Below are 21,616 nucleotides of genomic sequence, written 5' to 3' on the forward strand. Positions count from 1 at the left end.
TATGTCTGTTTAGTGCCTGTTAACATTGTTATTGACATTTGTCATTTGGCATCATACAGATAAGAGGCAGAACAGACATGTGCAGTATCATAGCATAGCATGGCCTGGGTCCCATCAATGTTGATACAGGTTACAGAGCAGATCTACACATGCAGGTATGAGAGCCACAGCAAAACTTTTGGTTCATGGTCCATTTCCTCCACCATTAGTGTGGACACAAGTGATTGTGTATATTTTGCCTTAACCAGTCAGTATAAACTGATGTCTGTGTCTTGTCATTCTTTATCCCAATACGAAGCTTCGACTGGCACCGTTGTTTTTCCTAAAAAGAAAACTGCCATCAAGTCTGAGTTCTGGAACCAGGATAGTACATTTCCCTGACTATTAAGATGCTGATGGGCAGTGTATAGAAATATGATTAGTAGCAGTCCATATACAACTTTCACATAAATCCGGCTAATTACAATCTTCGGTTCATGTGCAAACATTGCATAAAATTTTAACATGGCTTGTTGGAAAACTACCCCATGATTTTGGTCAGTCTTCCAAGATGTGGAAGAGATACTGAAAACTACCTTTATTCGATATTTTCCTAAATGCAATAAGTGTTAATTAATGCTCAATCTGAGACTGGACGCATACTGTAATCACACCTCACCATCAACAGATGCAAAAGCAGCATTGCAATGTTCGACTGAGGCCTATCGTCTCAGAAAGACATGAAGAAACAGAGCAAGGGAGAGAGCATTAAAAAATAAGGAAAACAAATTCATCATCCCATTCCCTGGGAAACAAAAACAGTCATAAATCAAAGAGAAAAATGAGGCGTCTTATCTGGCTAACTTCACAGCTAAGGTAGCTTGACTTCTAACAGAGTCTCAGGAGAATGCCTGCTAGGTTTCCAGGCAGTGCAGCACAGTGTTGCACTTCATTATGAAACAGAAATAAAAAATTAAACGTAAAATGTTGTCCTAAGCATAGCAAGTTAACTGCAGAAGGGCTCTCTGGGGACGAAGAGAAGGAGGAGGCTGAAATCACAGCAATGTGGGGTATTTGAAATAAAAATATTTTTTATTTTTCAGTTAGTGAGGCCTGAATGATGTCACTCTAGCGGACGTCCGCTAACAACAGTAACAATGCTCGTAAAAACTAAGCAACTAGTTTCTAAAATGTCTCATATATTAAGGTATTGAAACTAAGACGAAATAGGCTGGTTTGTTTAGATATTTTTATATATTTAAGATTATATGTTTCAAAAGGTTTTCAATGATAATTTTTCGTAATAAGAGTTCAAATAAATGCTTTCTGAAATTATTCATCAAAACAGATACTACGGTTGCTACTAACCATTTTAATTATCACTTAGCCAGAAAGATTGAATGTATATTAAAAAAAATACACATTTACAACAAAAACTCCACACTATACATATCAATATTATACCACAAACATACAGTATTTACCATGTCTGTATGCCTTCCTCACACTTTGAAATCCAAGAGTATTTCACAACACATCAACATTATTTTGATAGGTCGATCTTAAATGACCCCATTAAGCGCTAGACTCTTGTCAAAGGCTGCTGGTACGTTACTGATGATAGAAAAAATTATAGTGTTAATATTTAAATTCTAGCATACATAACCTTCCATCATTACCTTTGTAAAGGTAGAATTTATGGCAAAGCTTTTGTATTGGATTGAATTAGATTTTGTTGGTGTTCCTAATAAAGTGGCCACTGAGTGCATAATTTCTTAATAAGAAAGAGGAAAGGCATTTGTGTGTATGTTGTGTACTTATGTATATATGTATGACAATATTATCAGTATAATCGAATAAGGAACTGTGAATCGTTGTGTGCAGTACATGGGTGGCAGGTGTATAAGAGACAGGAAGGGCATCCAAGGTTTATTAAAAACGTTGGTGTAAGGAGTGGGGATGCTAAACTTTACCCTACTGTATAACTAAACTGAAAAAATAAATAAATCTGGGGCCTTAAACCTGGAGGTCACTTTTAATATAATATCAAAAACCAATTTCCACTTGTTTGTCAGATCCATTTATCAAACCCATTTAATACAATTACATCCTGTAGCCTTGCTGGTCCTGTGGGCTAGTATCGTGGCCTCTCCTCACAAAAAGGTAAAGAGAGCTAGAGTAGGTGAGGTAGGTAAGGTATTCAGGGGTCATAGACAGGGGTCAGAGGAAAGCATCATAGGGTGTCACTCTAAAGCTTCAGGAAGTACCACATTACCTGTAAGTCTGTCTGCTCTGCCAGAAGGAACCTGATGAGGGAGCGTATAAGTCTGTCAGCCTACACAAGCAGAATGCAACTACCTGATATTGGATGGAGGCAATGGGTGAGAGTTGCTACAACAGTGCCAAGAAGGTGATAGTGATCAACATCCAAAAGCAGTGACAGACAAAATGTCTTTACTGCTAAATCAGTCCCACAACACAGGACTGTAGTGGTCAACCTAAACTATATAATTACACATGAGCCTGACTAGCCATTGTATTACTTCATCAAAAGTCAATTCCTAAATGCCACATTTTCCTCGAGGATCACACTGGTGAGGGTCCCATAAACAGCAGTGGGTATGTACAGACTCTTGCTATTTATGTCGTAGGTTACGGAACTGCCATGACTTATGACAGCTAATGTGGCCAGCTATTATATGTTGTTTATATAGTATCATATATGTTTGATGTAAATTGGGACTGGGCAGTATATCGACCTTTAAGGTATACTGATATATTTTCAAACATACAGGATGAGACAATACTGCCCATCTCAATACAGTTGGATGTTACGTTACATGACCCGTTTCTTGGGTACAGCCGTCCCAGTCTTTGCATATCTCGTCCTTCACACTCTCCGTGCAAACCCAGCCCGACTCACTCACAAGTTCTCCTGCAACATGGGGGTAGGCACAGCGCCAGTCCCCTCTACCGAATAAGACCTGGTTTGTAAAAACAGAATCAGTTTGTTGTTGTTGAAAACAACTGAAGGAGCATTCTCAGAGACAGCCCTATTATAAGTTAATATAGGCTATTTTTTTAATATATTTTGTCATTTATATGCTGATATATTGTGTGGATGTATACTTTTCAAACAGGGTAGGCTTGTTATTTTTGCTCTGTTTACATTTTTCATCACCATGGTTAGTCAAAGTATTAGCTTTTTTTTTTCATTATCATTAAACCCTGTTGTTGCAATTTTCAATTTTATCTGCAGTCCTCTTATTCACCAAGCTCTGAAAACCATTTATTTTAATCTTACCAATGTGTCATCTTGATCATCAAAAAGGTTAAGTGATAAACACATATCTCCTCATATTAATTGTTAACAAAATTAACACTTGAGTATGTTTAGCCTTCTCCAAGCACCTCAGTTTTTGGCCATGTTTGTACATTTTTGCTAATGTCATGGACTCTAAGTGGATTCATCTGGATTAAAAGCTCTAAACACCAATTTTCTCTTGGCCGCTTTGATAGAGCTGCAGTACTCAAGAGGTTCTACAAAACATAATGAAGTCTCAGTTCTTTTACTTTTACATCCATGTACAATCACTCTTGCACTATTATGTAAGTAGGAGGAAGACAGCAATGGTGGGCGGGAGTTCTTTCACATGCAAAGTCAAAAAGATGAGCCTGGCAGAGGGAAGGCTTTATTAGCCAAGAAAATCTCAGACCTGTTAAAATCAATGAGATGAGAGATTCCAGCTGTGTTAACAACATGTAAATAAACTTTATTAAAGTTTATTGAATTCAATTTTCATTCACTGATGCTGAACTGGCTAGAAGCAGAGGATAAGTAGGAGAAGTGGTAAAAATGGAAGGTGGTGATTCCAGTCCAAAAGGATGGTCTGAGGGATTGATTCAAGGGATAAAATATTTTGTGCTATTAAAGAGTAGTGACTAACTATCTTAAACCAATATGAAATTTTACAGTAAATTATATAAAAACATTTTGTTCCTTTTGAAATTTTTTGATTTAACATGACGCAGCCAGTATTAAGATTAATGACTGATCAAACATATACAATGGCCAGTGAAAAATCTCAAATCTGTCTAGTTGACAAGTGTCCATTAGTTTCTTGTAATGAGCAGACACCTAGAAAGAGAAAGCTGAATCTGTCAGTATGAAAGAGTGCCAGGTGATGTGTACTTGTTTTGGGAAAATGCTTGATATTGAATGCAGCAATTTATGCAATGCTATTCTCTATTGTTGTATTTTGGATGTGCATTTGAGAGTGGGTAATCAGTGAAGTTTCTCTTTATGCATGTGATCATTTTTAATAGGTCAGAATTCTAAACTTGTGACATCCGACTGGAGTTCAGCTTTAAAACTGGCACCTCATGTCAAAATGGTTTCTGACCAATGGCGAAGCGTCAGGTTAAAAATAAACACCAAACAACAAACATAAACGATCAGGGATGAAACACAAGACGAGAGTCTACAAGATGATGCAAGAGCACAGACATCCTCAATCAGCAATGAACAACATGACAGAACTAGAAAGGCATTGTGTAGAGTGTAGAGAAGCATTGAGATCTTATTATAGACAAACTATGTATCAATGACATCAATCATGAAAATGGCTTACTGTGATCAAGTAAATCATATGTATCAGTGTGTGTGGCGATAGGAGGTAGTTGAGTTTTAAAAAGTCAGTGAAGACTATATGTTTGAGCTTAGGTTCTTGACTGCCTTTAAAGTGGCTCTGGCAGAGTATATGATAATGTGAAACAAACTTGCTAATCCCCAACCTCAGACAGAGAGCCCGAAGCAACAATTTAAATCTAAGAGAGGGAGACAACCAAAACAAGACTGCCATGAATCTGCCTGTCAGTGTGGCTTAGACAGCACCAAAGGAAGAATCCCATCCCACTTTGTACTGGCAATAAATATACTTTTATTTCGATTAAGCATTGTGATGCAAAACTAGCCATTCTAGCCAATTACTCATCAAAAAAAATAAATAAAACTCATGATTATGCCTTGATAGTGAACCCTAACATACAGGTATGCATACAAGCTAAAAAATATATAAACATCAAGTGGATAGTGATGAGAGATTAAAAAATAAACAGCATGAATGTCAAGGATTAAATTTGAAAATTACATAACTGTCATGTCTTGTTAAGTATTTCTCCGATAAAAAAAATACTGACAGGGATTAAGACTGCATGCAAACCCTGCCAACATATCAAAAATATTTAGATTAACAAATGGGCAGAGGTCTGGGTGAGGGAGAAATGAATTTTAGGTATACTTCAACTGAAAATGCATTACAGTGGAATCACATCTCTTTAACATGGTCTTTTCAAAACTGGCACATTCTGTGCTTTAAAAAGGTAGTGCTAGTTGTTGGGCTATTGTATTTGATTTTATTAGATTGCATAGACGTTGAGGACAATGTATAAATTACTAGCCTATAAACAATAGTGGAGAAATTATTTGGGCATCCAGAGCTCTGATAGTCCTATTCATTTATCTCACCGATAACTAAGGTAGTTGACAGCTGGAGCACCTCTAAGGCTTTAATGTGCATTACACTCCCCTGGTTAAATGATCAGCGGAAACAATAAGAAACTGTGCTGGGAAAAAAATGTGAGTTATTATAAAAAGTCAACCCTACAGGACTATGCATTAAGTCAACTAAGGCTCCCTAGAGGTACCGCAGTAAGAAACAACTTATCAACAACCTGTTTCTCTGCTGCTTATGGAGAGAAGAAGGAAAAAAAATGTGCTTTGTAGAACTCCATACATTTAACAGTTTAAACAAATTCACTCATATCAAGAATGAATTCAGTTAGCAAGCTATGGTGTTTTGTACCTAATGATGCATTTTCAATTTGCTACAAATATGATTCACATCTCTGCCTAGAATGTCTTCCCAGCACCAACCTCCAAGGTTCATAATATGTGAGCTGCAGCTCTGTTCATTTTGCTACTCTATACTTTCTTAATGTCTTGTTTGAATCCTTTCATTTTATTATAGTAAAGTTATATGAAAATAAAATTTATTTTGATAAACAAAATTAAAAAGGGAAAAATAACATATACACAAATATTTAATAAAACATGGCATATGACGTCTCATCAAATTGTCTATATACTGTGTAATTTTTAACAGACAGAAATACAAAAGAGACAACTGTGAAGGCACTTGTACTTAGGAAAGCAAGACCTTTTCCATTGTTATAATATTGTACTGTACCTGACAGGATTGCTGGTAAGGGACACACGCAGTGAGTCTAGACAGGCAAACAAGCGTTCGTCCATCACCCCTGACTTCAGCTCTCCCAAAAATTCCTGGGGAGATATCTGATGGTTGCTTCTCAAGGTTCCCTGGAAGAAAGAGAGGAAGCACAATGTCTTTAGTGTAGCCATGGAAGAAGTGATCAAATCAACATGAGGCCAAAAATATTAAGTCAATACACTGACAGAAAGACCCTATGTCAACAACTTTTAACAGTCGATCACAAAAGCACAAATATGCAAAAATGCCCAAGGATTCCTTTCCAGTACTGTTCATATCTGCCTTTATAAACTTGAAAATCTATTTAAGTATAGCCTATTTCAACAAATGTCATAATAATAATCACAGTCAGATGGGTATCTATATATTAAGTTTTTTCTTCATTGGAGATGCAGCAATTTGAATAAAGACACCCGAAGCAGCACATGTCCAAGTAAGTAAAACTGAGACATTTCTCTAGGCTGTGATATCTTGAGGTGGGCGTTTGTCAGAAAGTTTAACAACTGACAGACTGAATGTCTATGTGAAAAATTTAATTAGAAATGAATAAAGTTGGTAAATGAAGCCACAGGATAACATATTGGGTTTTTATTGACATCACAAAATGAGAGATCATTTTCAACCAAGTTCTTAATTTAAGGCTAGACTTTCAAGTGCAAGTGACAGGTTTTCATGTTCACACATCTAACTATAAATGGAGGAATCTCTGTCTGTCTGTCTTTCTGTCCTTACATTTTCACGACAACCGCTCATCCGATTGACTTCAAACTTCATGTGTGTATTTTTCAGGACCCAAGGAAGTGAATTTTTGACTGGCGAGTTTTTTGAATGAGCAATTCATGAGAAACAAAGACAGAAACATTAAACAGTCGGTTAGAGCTGGGGCAACACATCCATGTAACCAACATCATGGATTTGGACAACGGCACGTCACAAAGATGGCTGTGCCTGGTCAAAGCTTGGATTCCCTGGAAAACAAACTGTAGCTACAAAACCTTGCACAGGATAATCTACAGTGTGGGAGTATTTTATACAGAGAACCAAGCTCTGAGAATTGGGAATGGCTTATCATAGCATTACAACTGCTATGGATGGTCACTTGAATCAAAAGCACTTTGTTTACGATGCATAAGAGTGAGACAGCACTTTTTTTTTTACTTTTCATCCCCACCCAAACATGACAGCCTATAGTAGGATTAGTAACAGGTACAACAAGTAATTTATGCACTGCTGACATTATGGTAACGTAATGTTACACCATGCATCATCTAACGTTGTTATTTGGCCGTTGTATGTTTTCTGTTTCCTTTAACAGCCACGTGTAAGTGAGAAAATGGCTTAAACTAACGTAAAGAGACTGTGGTTACAGTCTCTGAATTGTTTCAGATATTTTCCTTGCTGATACACTGATGCAAAAATACATTTGTCATTGATTTTGTTAAATGCATATTACTTCAGTGATAAATCCATGTCACACCTATTTTAAGCTTTAAGTGAAGCTCTTCAATAAAAATATTGATTCTCCAGTTCAGGAAATGGGTTACTGTGACACATAGTGATTAAATTAATCATGATCACTTGCCAGTTTATTGGGTACACCTAGATAAAACTGTGTTCCTAATATTTTGTCAACCTGAATTTATATAAATGGGATGGAAAAAAGTATCAGTATAACCAAGTACAGTTCAACAGCACCACAAATTACAGCCTCCAAAATGACCGTTAAAATAAATCAACACCTCTTTCAAACAGATTCAATAAAAACTGAACATTATAATCCTCATGAAGGGACGATTTATGCTGTCCTGTTGTATTATACTGCATTAGTTTTCTAATAACTTGGCAAGTGCATGTCCTTTTGTCCTTGTCAATTTGGGATCCAGTATTTCCTCATCAGGCATCCAACAAATGAATTCTTCAATAATAATAATAATAATAATAATAATAATAATAATAATATTATTGCTATTATTATTATTGCTATTATTATTATTATTATTATTATTATTATTATTACTACTACTATTACTACTACTATTATTATTATTATTACTACTATTACTACTATTACTACTATTATTACTATTATTATTATTACTATTATTATTATTATTATAACATAGCAGCAGTGGAAATTAGATGTTGATTACATGATTGAATAAAATATTGAAGTATTAATGAGATAAATGCATTTTGATCGGGCACTGCACAAGACTGTTCGCGGGTGGAAACTCTTTAACAGGCTGAGAAATTGCATAGATGAGAGAGTTTGTTTAAGATTTAAATATGAATTGTATCACTAGCGCAAGAAGAAACTAGCTTCTCTTATCAGGGAATTACATGCAAATCAGTATCTGCACAAGCCATACAATTAGATGCATAAGTGCCAACTACTGTTGCTGTACCATTAAATAGCATATGGAGGTATATCAACCGTATCTATAAGACAATGCTAATCAATCAAAAGTAGCACAAGTATACTACAATAGTGCAGCTATAAAAATAAAATCATGACAGGATGTGTGTCAACTTTACATTAGTATGGGAATAAGTTTGCCACTGGGTGGATGTGTGAGAGATATTTAAGCGGCATTTCTACAGTAAGTGTAATCTGGCCATTGGTCCGAGGGCAATAAAGTGGTAACCACTGAAAAAAAAAAAAAAGAGTGCAGTGTTTTCTCGGAGTATGAAACCACCATATCAATACCCGGACCCCCAACTACTGTGCCCTTACTATGGATGTGGTGTTCCTGGTGCCATTGTGCCATTATTAATTCACTGACAATGTGCAAGTTAGACCAATGACATGCTTACGCAACAAGCAAAAACTGTTTATGCCAACTATATCTTTCTCTTAATTTAGAAAACCATGGATTGGCCTTTACTAAATTTTGACAGCCATTTTATTTCCACTCTTTTGTTCATACTTGAAACTGAAATTTGTTTTCTTATTTAACATAATTTCAAAACAGTTTAAGTTTAACACCCTCAGCAGTGATATATTTAATATTAGGCAAACATTTGAAGTAAAGATGACATCTTTTTTTTTTTTTTCCTAAACTACCTAAGTTTTCCAGGCTTTTCAATCAAAGCCAGCAGCCTAACATCCTTAAGTCCAGAGTTATGCATAAATAACATAACAGAGTTATGGACAGTCAAATCTATATGTGCATGTTGACTGAAATCCAGGAAAGCAAAAACATCAATATCACTACAGCTTTAAGTCTCTGCAATAGTAAGTGACTACTGAATAGCTTGGTATCCAGTTTGAACCTCTGGGCAAAATACCCATGACGTCTAATGAAATTCACTGCTGGTTTACCCCAGTGAGGCTCTTCTTCAGCACCACAAGACATATCAATGCACTCACCTCCCAATCAGGTAGTAGTCCTATGAATCTATCACTCTTCGTTGACAACACCACCACCCTCCAGCGTTATCACCATGGCTAAAAGATGCCCTTTTTGCTCCACTCCCTCTCTCTCGATTGCAACTCTTTCTTAGGGGTGGGAATTGATAAGATTTTATTGATACCAATGCCATTATTGATTCTACTAATCGGTCTGATTTTTTATCGATTCCCTCAACGTTTCTTGATTAATTATCTCTGAGTCTGAACACATACACATAAAGAGTAGAAAAAAGGCATGCATGTGAGTCAGGCGTGGAAATGAGAATATATTTGTACAGCATTCATTTTCATTTGGGTGTTCTTAGTCAAAGAAAATAATCTGCTAACCTTGCCTGTGTGGCACTAATGTTATAGGATATTTACCCTCGGTTACGGACCCAGTGTTTCCCAAAGGTTTAAAATGTGTGCAGGTGGTGCAGCATGTGGCCAATATGCATGCAGGACTCATGCAGTGTAGAGGAGGGGGGGGGGTGTAACCGAGATTGTTTTCTGTAGCTACATTTACAGACGTCCCCTAAATGCTTCACATGCCAGCTATCTGTAGCTGGCATGTGTAGCTGTAGCCTCTAGTCCCCAATCAGTTACTGCAGCGCACACAACTCAGACAGGTGTGTGGACAAAAGTTATGTTTGTTTGAAAAGAGTGAAATAAGGTGTTCTAATGTAAGGTATACCTAAGTCGAGACCAAATGATTTTATCTACCTGCGCAGGTCTTAACCCATTAAGACCCAAGACCCCCTCTAAAAGAAAGCATTCTAAAACCTAGGCATTGTTTGAAAACAACCTCCTAAAACCTAAGGGTCTTCTGTAAAACCTGACAGAAGTGTCAGTGTTCACTAAAGCCCTTATTTCTCAGCCTCTGAAGCGAATAGAAACATGAAATAAAACCATTTGAGAGCTTAAACCGTTGGCTTTTATTGTAAAGCATTGCCTTTAACCTAATGTGCATTAACATTTTTTTTTTTTTTTTAAATCAATAAACAAAAAACATTTAACTGAATCGAAAATGTTGACAAATGTGCTTGTTGTTTCCAGCCATATATTCAATAAAACAAATGGGTAGCGCAATAAATGAATTAAATATAAACAAATATATCAGTTTATTTAGTATACACAGTTAGTGTATGTCATTATCATCATGTCAGCAAAGATGTCAATGGACGTGCTTGCCAAAGCACTCAATGTTTCTTGAATGTTCATCAACATTATGATAAAGGTAATGATTTACATTAAAAGTCAAAGGTTTAAGCTCTAAAATTGATTATATGTCATGTTTCTATTTGCTTCAGGGACTGAGAAATAAAGGTTTTAGTGACCCTATGACAGTAACAGCGTTGAATCAGATACTGCCTCTTACCCACTGAAATCCTCCTCTTCCTCAAACGTGTCTCTCACGCACTGAGCCGGCTAGCAGATCAGCAGGCATGTCTAAGTCTGGGTCTGAATTTTCTAAGTCATTGTCATTGTGTCATCCAAGTATCTGCTGTACTCTGCTTCAATGTTGCTCCCCTCACTCAGGTCATCTGCCATTGTCTGAAGCACAACTTTAAAAACTTTCTTGTGGGCTAAGGCTGTTGAAAAAACAAACGAAATACATTTCCAAAAATTGCACTTCACTTCAAATCCCTACATGTATTTTAGTGAATCATGATGCATTTCATCGGCCATGTGTCTTGAAAAAGACGACATCATATAAAACGTGCATACATCACATCTAGCACTGAATGGAGAAGCACACAAACGTCGCACCAGGTCTTAAAGCAATATACGTGCATATGTTGCATCCAGTCTTATCACCCAAGTAGAGTCTATGTATGGGAAACGCTGCGGACGTGCTGCTTGGTTGGGAAGCAGTGGCTCCCGTGTATAGAATGTCAAATACGTGGTATTCCTGGAATTTAAGCCCATGTTGCACAGAAAAATGTTTCAGCACAATGCTGGTGTTTACACCCGCACTTGAAATTACCATTTTACAGACCTTACAACTAGCACTATCATCATCTTTCTTCGTGACCAGCCTGTTTGTTTCTCAGGATCTCTAAGGCCTTCATCACATCTGGCTATGCATCTCTTATCAAAGAAACATTACTTGCAGCCTGTTTGCCCACTGCTGTGGACCCATCTGTAACCTCATCCACGTTATCTACTGCAGGGGCAGCTCAGGGAATGTCCTGTGACCCTTTCTTCTCTTCAGTTCCAATTAAGGACATTTTTCAAATTGACTTGAAGTCCATGCTATTTATAACTATAGTTTGCCATAAATATTTATTGCTATATATTGTATTCATAAATATATATAAAATAATCAAACTAATCTTCAATGCAATGGATTATGCTCCACTGTTATGCATTACATCAAACAAAACTCATCACAAGGGTAAAACAAAAATCCTTCACAACATCAGCAAGAGTGGAGTGGTCAGCAACAGTGAAATATGGTCAAATTTTAACGTCAAGCATACATTTTCACACATCACTGTCCTCTCATCACATCCCCCACGACTGCATGGAAGAAATCCATTCTATTCATTCCTCTGATTTCCACTTATTTCTCAAATCACTGTGCCTGGGACAGTGATACTAATGGAGCAGCTTTTTTCCCCATCACTTTCCCATCCCAGTCACCCTTTCCATTGGGATCTCCATGTTTTTCTCTTCACAACAGGACAGGAAAAATGGAGCAGGGCCACAATGCCTTGATCCCGGTGTCTCACTGTGCACTCAGTCTTACTTACTCTGCTAAGCCAAAGCTCTGAGCCCCTTCTGTGACTTGGAAAATGTGTGCTATCTTTGCAAATAAGAACACTTTGGAAATAAGAACACTGAATATTGTTTTAATGAACACTCTTTTAATGAACTATTAATTCGCTCCCATCCTCACTCTTACTGGTATACTAAATCACTCTCAGTGATAGACATTATAACGAAGACTGAAGAAAGACTTTTCTGAAAATTCTTTCTAGGTGTTCTAAAGGCAACACTGACTAAAACAGCATTTGCTACACAGTAGGGCCACTGCAGATAAATCAGCAGTGGGGTCTCCAAGAAGTAGAATGGTTATTTCAAGACAACTACTGCTACACAATACACTGGCAAAGGTCAGCAATTATTTTGTGTAACATAATACATGACAGTGATTTCCCTACAGAACCACATTTGATTATGTCAGCAAGGGACATACATCAATTCAGTTCGTAGTATCAAAGGTTAATTGGCAAAACAGTCTTTGTGGTTGAGAAGTGTGTGTAAAGAAACTGGTTTAATTTTTTTGGTAGAATGGAAGCCTTTCCTGACTCAAGCCAAACAAATTAAATAGTCAACTGGAAAAAGACCCCAGAAGAAGGAAAAAAAACTAAACAACAGGTTAAATTGTAATTATAGCATTCTTGTGCTAATAAAGCAGAACATAGTATTACATAACCTTGAGCGTATAAGGACCTGATATTGATTTGAGAGGGACAATTATTACACGACAGCCCAGCCAGACTCATAAAATAATGGTCATGATTTGACCATGCCATGGTCTTGAGTGATTTAAAAATTAAAAGAACACAATATATGAATTCAGTAATTACGGACTTGAGAGAAATACCATATGTCGACATGCTTATTTTCACAACATCCATCTCTAAATATAAAGTTAACTACATCTTATCTAGCATTCAATAAAACTAATGTTTTTAAGGAATGTCATTTGTTGCCTTCTGGCAATAATTTGAATACTGGTAAATATCTGTTTTTTTTAAACATGACTTGATTTAAGTTAGGAGGTGCCCTCGGAAAGAAGTTATTCTTAAGGTTCTGTTAATATGAACTCAACAAAAACACCTGAGGTAGGCTGTGCTTTCATTATTATTCAAACTAAGCATCACAGACTCAACCCATATTAACTATGAACACACTCTGGGGTAGATATTTAATGCAGCATCACCTGCAAATTGTCTTTCGGTAGACTGCTGTTCTTAAGGGTTAGAGAAATCATTGTAAAGTATGGCCTTTTTTGGTCTGGGAGAAAACAATGGTCCATAGTTTCCATTTCTTTGGAAATTTGATTGTGTTCCTCTGAACACTGACAGTTCTATCACCCTCTATCAAGATCCGTTTGTCTGATTTGAGGGCACAGAAAAAGCTTAGGGCTCATTGCTGAAAGTTTGAAGGAGGAACAATCAACCATGGCAAACTCACATACACAAAATCTAACCATTTTCCAGTACTCTCAAAAGTTATTAAGAGGGAATACCAAATCTCAACTGTTTGTGTCTTGATGCACTATTACTCAAAAGCATCTACAATTTATGTTGTGATACACTACCATCCATATTGTTATTACCATGCAAGGTAATAACACTATATTATAATCCTCAATGAAGTACTAATGTACTTTTACAAATTTTTCCCAGTCCAAGTCTAATTACATCTGCTAGAGATAGCGATGGCAAGACAAATGAGATTGCACTGGCTTGTAAACCAATATACCTCTTTTTGAGATTGAATAATCAAATTCAATCCCTCTCCAGTCTCTGTCAGGCCAGGTCCCATGTGAGACATAATTTTTCATTAAAAAATTACATGAATGATATCACATGTGCACAGAGTACAAGTGCAAAATATCATATATTCAAAAACTCACAGTTTTAGAGGCAGTAAAAATATACTGGATGACCATTTCTCTCTTTGTGTTGAGGTCCTTTTCTCTCAACGGAGTCTTTTTCTCCTCATTCAAGTTCATGTCCTCCTGAAAAGAAAAAAAAAACAAAAAAAAAAACAGGATAAATCTTATTTGAAATTGTATCTTAAATTTTATTTTTTTAAATATTAGCAAGACCTCTCGCAAAAGGACTCACATTGGTGTTTCCTACATTCATTATACAATACTTTAGCAATATCAACTTTGGTCCAAAGTGTTAGTGTAGACAGCTGCTACCATATTTAATTTTTCCCCATTAATTCTTAAGCTTAGATTCAGCTTTTCATTTGCCATATTTGCCAAAACAAAAGACAGTCAAAATTGGGGGTCCTATTATATTAGAGTATTAGACATTATTGTATTCAACACAGCAGTTTGTTTGTTTTTTTTTTTAAATGTACTGACAACAATGTGTGTTCCAAAGTAAGTTTGTTACAGTAGGATGGTTTTACTAATTGGTGTTTGTAGCCCTAATGTCATTACATGAGTAGTAAGCCCCAAAAGTCCTCCACAAGTTGTCTACTGGCTAGTGTTGAGTGTTTTGGTTCCATGGAGAAACTAATAAACAAAACTCGTAATTCCTACAGTCATCCATTCAGTGGCCAAACAATATATTGTTACAGAATGTCCTGTTAGAGAACAGCAAGTCCGAACAGTCTTGAAAAGAATCACAGGAAAATCTTTCTAAGGGTTCTTAAACTATCCACATCCAAGAACTGATATACCAGACTATGTTAGTATGCAACCAAAAAATTTAATAAATGCATATTATCAGAACCATTGTTCAAGTGAAAGCTTTGTCATATTAGTAATTATTTTTTATTTTACCGGAAAATAAATAGAAGCCTTTATTTTGCTTTCACTGGTTTCCTGTATTTTTATTTGAATGTCACAACACATTCAAACAACATTCAAAATACAGTGAATGCCTTTCTTGTTATATTCAGTGTATCTTTTCTATAATCTTCATCCATATCTTTACCACTCTGTGGCTGCCCTTGCATCAGATGAGGGTTTTAAGTGCAAGTTGCTTTATTGTTTTTCCAAAAAAAATGTTGATGATATTGTTCAATGACAAAAAACAACATACCATCATCTTTTCAAACAGAGCCAAGATCTCTTTTTCTGAGGTGATTTTTGATGACAGTTCCTCAAACTGATGTGAGTTGGACGATGAAGAAATAGACCAATCATTGGTATTGTGCTTAGAGTGTGATAAGGGTGGACGCTCCCTCTTGCTACCCGGAATCCGAATACTGGCAAATCTGTCCAGCTGTAGAGACAACAGAGAAAACACAATTACAGTAGGAAAATCTACACAAGAATTTTTAGGGCCAAGTTGATCTACAGACGTGTGACAAATTAAAGGAAAAACCAACATAAAGTGTGTTAGGAAGGTGTTGGGCCACCACAATTAGCCAGAACGGCTTCAATGCACCTTGGCATTGATTCTACAAGTCTCAGGAACTCTACTGGAGGGATGAACACCATTCCTCCAAAAGATATTCCCTCATTTGATGTTCTGATGATGGTGGTGGAGTGCACTGTCTAACATGTTGGTCCAGAATCTCTCTGGTGAAGGCCACAGCACATGATTTGCTTCATTTTCATACTCATCAAACCATTCAGGGACCTCTCGCACCCTATGGATGTGGGTGTTGTCATCCTGTTTCTCCACCCATTTTTCTGGTTTTTCGTTTAAGTTGTCACCCGTCTGTACATAAAAGTTGTGTTAGATTATGAGCATATTTAATAAATGGTTAATACTCAGAAAAGAGTAGATTAAACGGTTATGCTATTAATGAGTTAGAAAAACAATGGTATTAGTGTGAACTGAGTGAACAAAGCACATACAAAGAACATCTGTTTCAAACCAAGCACTATCTAGATGACATGTAGAGCAAACAAAGTCATTAGTTTGTGAGAATAGCACTCTGTGCTCTGTCATGTGAATGAATGTAATGTCTGGCAATGAAGACCAATTTTATTGCCACTCAAAATAAGCAGATTAGATAAATTTAAGTAAAGTGATGTTAGATGTTGCAGAGACTGACAACCAAGAGAAGAGAAAGCAAACCACTTTCTCAAATCTTACCACATCATCTGTGATGTTTCTAAAGGGTAAGTGCTACAGGTGGGGAATAGAAAAAAAACAAATCAGGACACATAAAGTAACTGCATTAAATATATAAAAAGGTGTTTTTAGCCCTACAGTGGTAACAGCTAAATATACAAGAAAAATACTCAAATATCCTCTGCGATTAAAAGGCCATAAATTTGCAAAAAAAAAAAAAAAAAAAAAAAAAAAAATCAGAAATTCTTCACAAGAAAATAGTAGGAAAAAATTGTGGATATTTTTGTCGCAGAACCACATTGCTTCACTTTGCAAGATTGATTCACTCCATTTTTTTTTTTTAAACCTGAAATGGCCCTAATGGCCCCTGAAATGCCTTTGTAGTTTTAGGGTGGTGTTGTAATTTCATGAAAACTGGAGTAGAGAGCCAAAATAATCAAAATATAAAGCACCAACTTAACAAAAAATGTTTCAATGTCCGAATACTTCCTGACCACACTATGCTTCTTCAGTTTTTTTCTAAGAGAGACATCATTATATAGTAGTAATAATAATAATAATAATAATAATAATAATAATAATAATAATAATAGTCTGAGCACCTTTAGCCTAGATCAACTGCCAACTGCCATACCCTGTGGCAGCAACTCAACCACAGACCTAGTGTCACAGGTAACCATAAACACATCAGTGCTAACAATAACACGATTTTCTATAGATGTCTAAAAGGAGTTCAATAGGTCTGATTATTGTGGATTCTATTGGCTAAAAAATTAATTTCATTCCTTCCCCTTAGCTTAAAACAATGAATTGATGATGATGATGGGAGAATAAGGGCAGTGGCTATCAAGGCTTTGATCCACCAGTATTAATGGTTTCAGAGTATGCCAACTGAATGAAGCCCAAACTACTGTACATTCCCCAGGAGCCTGTGCAATTATAACCAAACTTTCCCTACAAAAAAGAAAATCTTTTTGGGGCACTTAGTGGTGCAGTTTTATTAACCCAAGTTTAAATGTCTAGGCCCAATGTCCTTTTAATATCCTGTTGGTAAACATCAACAACACTAGTCATTTAAAAAAAAAATTATGCCTAAAAACTGTTTCTCAAACATTCTGCATGCAAATTATTAAGGATTCATTTTTTGGCTGGTTGCTATCTTGCCAAGCAAGTTTTGTCTGCTGCTTTTTCTGCTCCTGCAGATTTTTTTTTTGTTTGTTTGTTTGTTTTTCTGTAGATTTCATGGGAGGTTGCCATCTGTATTTTGAACAGTTGTAACAGAGTCAAAAAGGCCAAAGGAATAATCCTAATAAGGAATGGGAGTTCAATATATGAACAGAAAACATTAAATTTCAAAATCTCATAATGAAATGGTTAATGAAAAACTAACATAAAAAGGTTAAGTCTCCCTCAAGCATTAAAACTAAGATGATCCTCAACAATTAGACACAAACTAATCTGAATTTTTTAATTTATGAGATATTATAAGCGGTCAAATGCCTTCACTAAGTAACTACAAAATGGTCAAAATTAAATTTCTAAGATATTATGAAGTAATAAATTTATAATAATCATAATCATAATTCAGCTCTTCAACAATGAGGAAAAGACCAGTGATCACACTTAAGTCTAGGGGAAAAACTGAAGCTCACAGCACACACAAACCCATCTCAGTAGCATCCCTCAACAATTTAAATCCTACTTGTTGTTGAAGTATTTCGTTTTGCTAACGCAAAGTCTAGGGAGGGATGCCGTGAACAGTGTAAGAGAATACAGTACAGGGTTTTCCCTGCCATAGAAAGGCTTAGGCGTTGCACCTAACTGTTTTCATGGAGTGCCTTAAACGGAATGAGCGTAAAAAGGCATTGAGGCTTGATCTCAAACAGAAAGTTAAGCTAGCAACAGGAATGACTTGCCGATCAACAATCAGTGTTTGTTAAAATGGTATTTACAAACATCGACGATAAGCAAGTTGCAAGCCATCAATAAGCCTCAACAATGATTAGTATTAGTAGTAAGTATAAACTTTTCTGGTTAGCGGGTTATTCTTTTGGATGTTAACGATATCGATAGGAGATATAGAGAAGATATAAGTAATGTAGCCTATTTTACAACTAAAGACAAGGTTAACCTAGCTAACTTACATAGATATTCATGTACTAAATAAGTTCCTTTAGCCAGCAAAGTTATTTAGTTAATGTTACATAAAGATACCTCAAATGAACTGACATTAGTACCTAACATGTCTTGGTAGCTAAAAAAAGTTAGGCTGTGTTCACATGTAACATCTTTTTCTGATGAAAAACCACTGATCAGAGCGTTTCTTCGAATCAAAAAAAAAGTTCCAAAATGCAGTTGAGAGCGTCCTTTGTTACCATAGCTTATACTAACCTAGAGATAATGTTAGTAACAGGCTAGCTTTGCTAACAACTGAAATAAACATAAACACAAACAGCTCTTATAACCTCTCCAGTTTTACTCCACCAATGAATATTGGTGATACAGTTTAATTTTCATATCCTATATTTTCACTATTTCAAACATAGTAAGTTCAAACATAAGTCTCTCCACCTCCACCTCCTTTCTCCACCTCGTATAGCTATTTTGATGTAGCTATGCGACGTGACAGGTCTCACTGCTCCTCCTGTGAGTGAACAACTGTACAAATTCAGGTAATCCACATATATTTTCATTAAATCTAGAACATGTTATTTGGTGAAATGAATAGACCTTTGGCTATAAGAACAATAAGTGTTGCCAGCTTTCTTTAATGGTATGCAACACAAAAATTGCAAATTTAAAAAGTAATGAATAGATATTATGCCAGTTCCTGTTCTTTTTTTCATAATTTATTGAATATGACATTCAAAATGTGACTCATTGTGTTATACAGTAGCCTTTCGTGCCAGTGTACAACAGTACAAGTCTCTGCATCTTTGTGTGGACCACAAAACAACACACAAGAGTTTATTCTGTTGCATTTCAACAACATCAAAAAAAAATCAGTATCATACAATAGCACTACATTGTCGGAGCAGAGTGCAATGGCAACTCTACCACAGGACAGTATGCACACAACACAGCTGCAGAATAGATGGCGCACAGCCAGGCACATAAGCCATGCTGAGAACTTAAACTATTTCGCTAGACATTCATAATGTCAGAAGTTTGCATGAATGAAAAAGTTCAAGCTTTGGTACGCAAATTAAAAAAATGTTTAGCAGCTATATAAGAATTATTTACAGTGGATGATGTTCAAATCAATAACAACATGACTGTCCAGGAGTAAAGCTGAAAAAATTATGCAATTAATCAATTAGTTGATCAACAGAAAACTAATCTGCCCCTTATTTAGATAATCTTTCGTTCAGACAAAACAAGCAAACTGAGGACATAACCTTAGGCTTTCCAAAATTGTGATGGGTCCCCTCCACCGTTTTCTGACATTTTGTGACTGAATGACCAACAGATTAATCAAGAAAATATTTGGTAGATCAATAAATGATGAAAAATCTTTAGCTGCAGCCCTATCCAGGAGCTAACTGGTATTTAGGTTCTGTAAATAAAGATACGACAATTGTGACATAAGTGGCTATTCAAGGCCATCTCTCACTACCCATCAATAGTCAGAATTTAAACTGCACACAAGGGCAAGGGCTCACTTGCATTCCAATTGAACAATTCCAAGACTTCCAAACAGAGTAATCAAAAGGACCCAAGTGACTAGGGATAGTGGAAATAAGAAAAGGCTATCAGTGGGAGCTAGAGATAGTACTGGACAGTGAGACTAGCCAAAAGGAGCTGACCAAGTGCTTTAGGTAAAAAACGCAATTGCCTGGTAGTTACAAAACATCAAAACCATTAAAAACATCAAATAAAATTGTGGCTTACATAAAGCAAGCTATTGGGGCAGTTGGTTAGCCAGCAATGTCTTAGTGTTTAGTAAGTTATTCAAGATCTCGCTATTGCAAATCTTTTGTTTTAATGGACAAAATAGGGTGGCCAAACAACAGCAATTTGTAAATGTCAGTTAATTCATTTTACTTTCCACTATCACCCTGTTTGTTTAATTAAACTGTGATAACATCTTTTTCAATTAACTGAGACAAGGAATCCAGCGCTTGTAGCAGAAATGCTGATTTATAAAACACTGCACATGTAATCCACAACAGAAAAGGAATGCCTCACGGAGATCATGGAAAAACAAAAATTAAAAAGACCCCAGACCCAACTCAAAACAAGACAGCATTCATAGACATCGGATTTTGAAAACTTTATCTCTCAGTCTTTGGAACTTTCATTAACTACACTGCTTAGTCTTCATGTTTTTGTTTTTTAACTTTTAGGACTTCAAGCAATTGCACACGCCCAGAATGGCTGCAAATGACAAGGCAAATCACTTAAACCAACTACTGAAACAATTGTACTGCATAGTATTAAGTACAAGTAAACATTTAAAACTATGGATTTTTAAGTCAAGATATCTGACATTTTAAAAATGCACATTTCCTGCAGAAATACCCTTATAAATAACGTTGGTAGATATTTCGTACATAGGTGAACGTCTTCGTAAGTGTAAGAGACACATAGTTAGTAGTGCGATAAACTTTAACCTAGAACATAGTACCACAAGCCTTTTCCTCCACACAACATTTAATGTGGAATTTCTCTTTAAAATTTTCATTTTCTGTCGCTTGACAGATCAATTGGATCATTTCAGCACTACCACCCAGGCAGTATAAATGACACTGATTGAGAAGCCACTCAGCAAAGTAAATTCAATAATTAAAAGTTAGATGAAGGAACTGGCTTTAGTGGAAAAAAAAAAACTTGACAACCACACATAATTGCTGATGAAATACAATTCATTAATGATTGACATTGCTCCTTCTCTTCCCAATGTTCATTTACAGTTGCTTATTTGAGCACCAAAATTCAGTAATATTGCTCATTAACACTTAACCCCCCCCCAAAAAATGATTCAGATAGAACAAAAATATTAAACATCCATTACATTAACGAGACCATAAAACCTGTTCAGAGCTTAAACTGACAACCAACTGATTTTCGATGTGACAATGATGTATCCTGTTTTACCCTACCTAAGAAGGCCAAAAATAGCATCTAAAAACATTAACTCACTACATTAACATTCATTAACAGTCCTTTTTTTC

General features: G+C 36.0%; 1 protein-coding gene across 7 annotated transcripts in view; it reads right to left on the reverse strand.

The window, feature by feature from the left end:
• The window catches only part of LOC120792858 (protein diaphanous homolog 3-like), a 162,282-nt gene that overhangs the window by 136,018 nt on the left and 4,648 nt on the right, over positions 1–21,616 (reverse strand). For 5 of the 7 annotated variants that reach the window (XM_040132259.1, XM_040132252.1, XM_040132266.1 and 2 more), the window contains 4 exons: positions 16,464–16,496; positions 15,459–15,641; positions 14,312–14,416; positions 6,228–6,358 (listed from right to left, as the gene is read on the reverse strand). In XM_040132259.1, the coding sequence (XP_039988193.1) occupies positions 6,228–6,358; positions 14,312–14,416; positions 15,459–15,641; positions 16,464–16,496 (452 nt within the window). The remainder of the gene's footprint in view (positions 1–6,227; positions 6,359–14,311; positions 14,417–15,458; positions 15,642–16,463; positions 16,497–21,616) is intronic. The other 2 variants (XM_040132283.1, XM_040132274.1) reach the window with 1 other exon arrangement.

Source organism: Xiphias gladius, chromosome 1, assembly GCF_016859285.1.
Source record: "Xiphias gladius isolate SHS-SW01 ecotype Sanya breed wild chromosome 1, ASM1685928v1, whole genome shotgun sequence".
Taxonomy (NCBI): Eukaryota; Metazoa; Chordata; class Actinopteri; order Istiophoriformes; family Xiphiidae; genus Xiphias; species Xiphias gladius.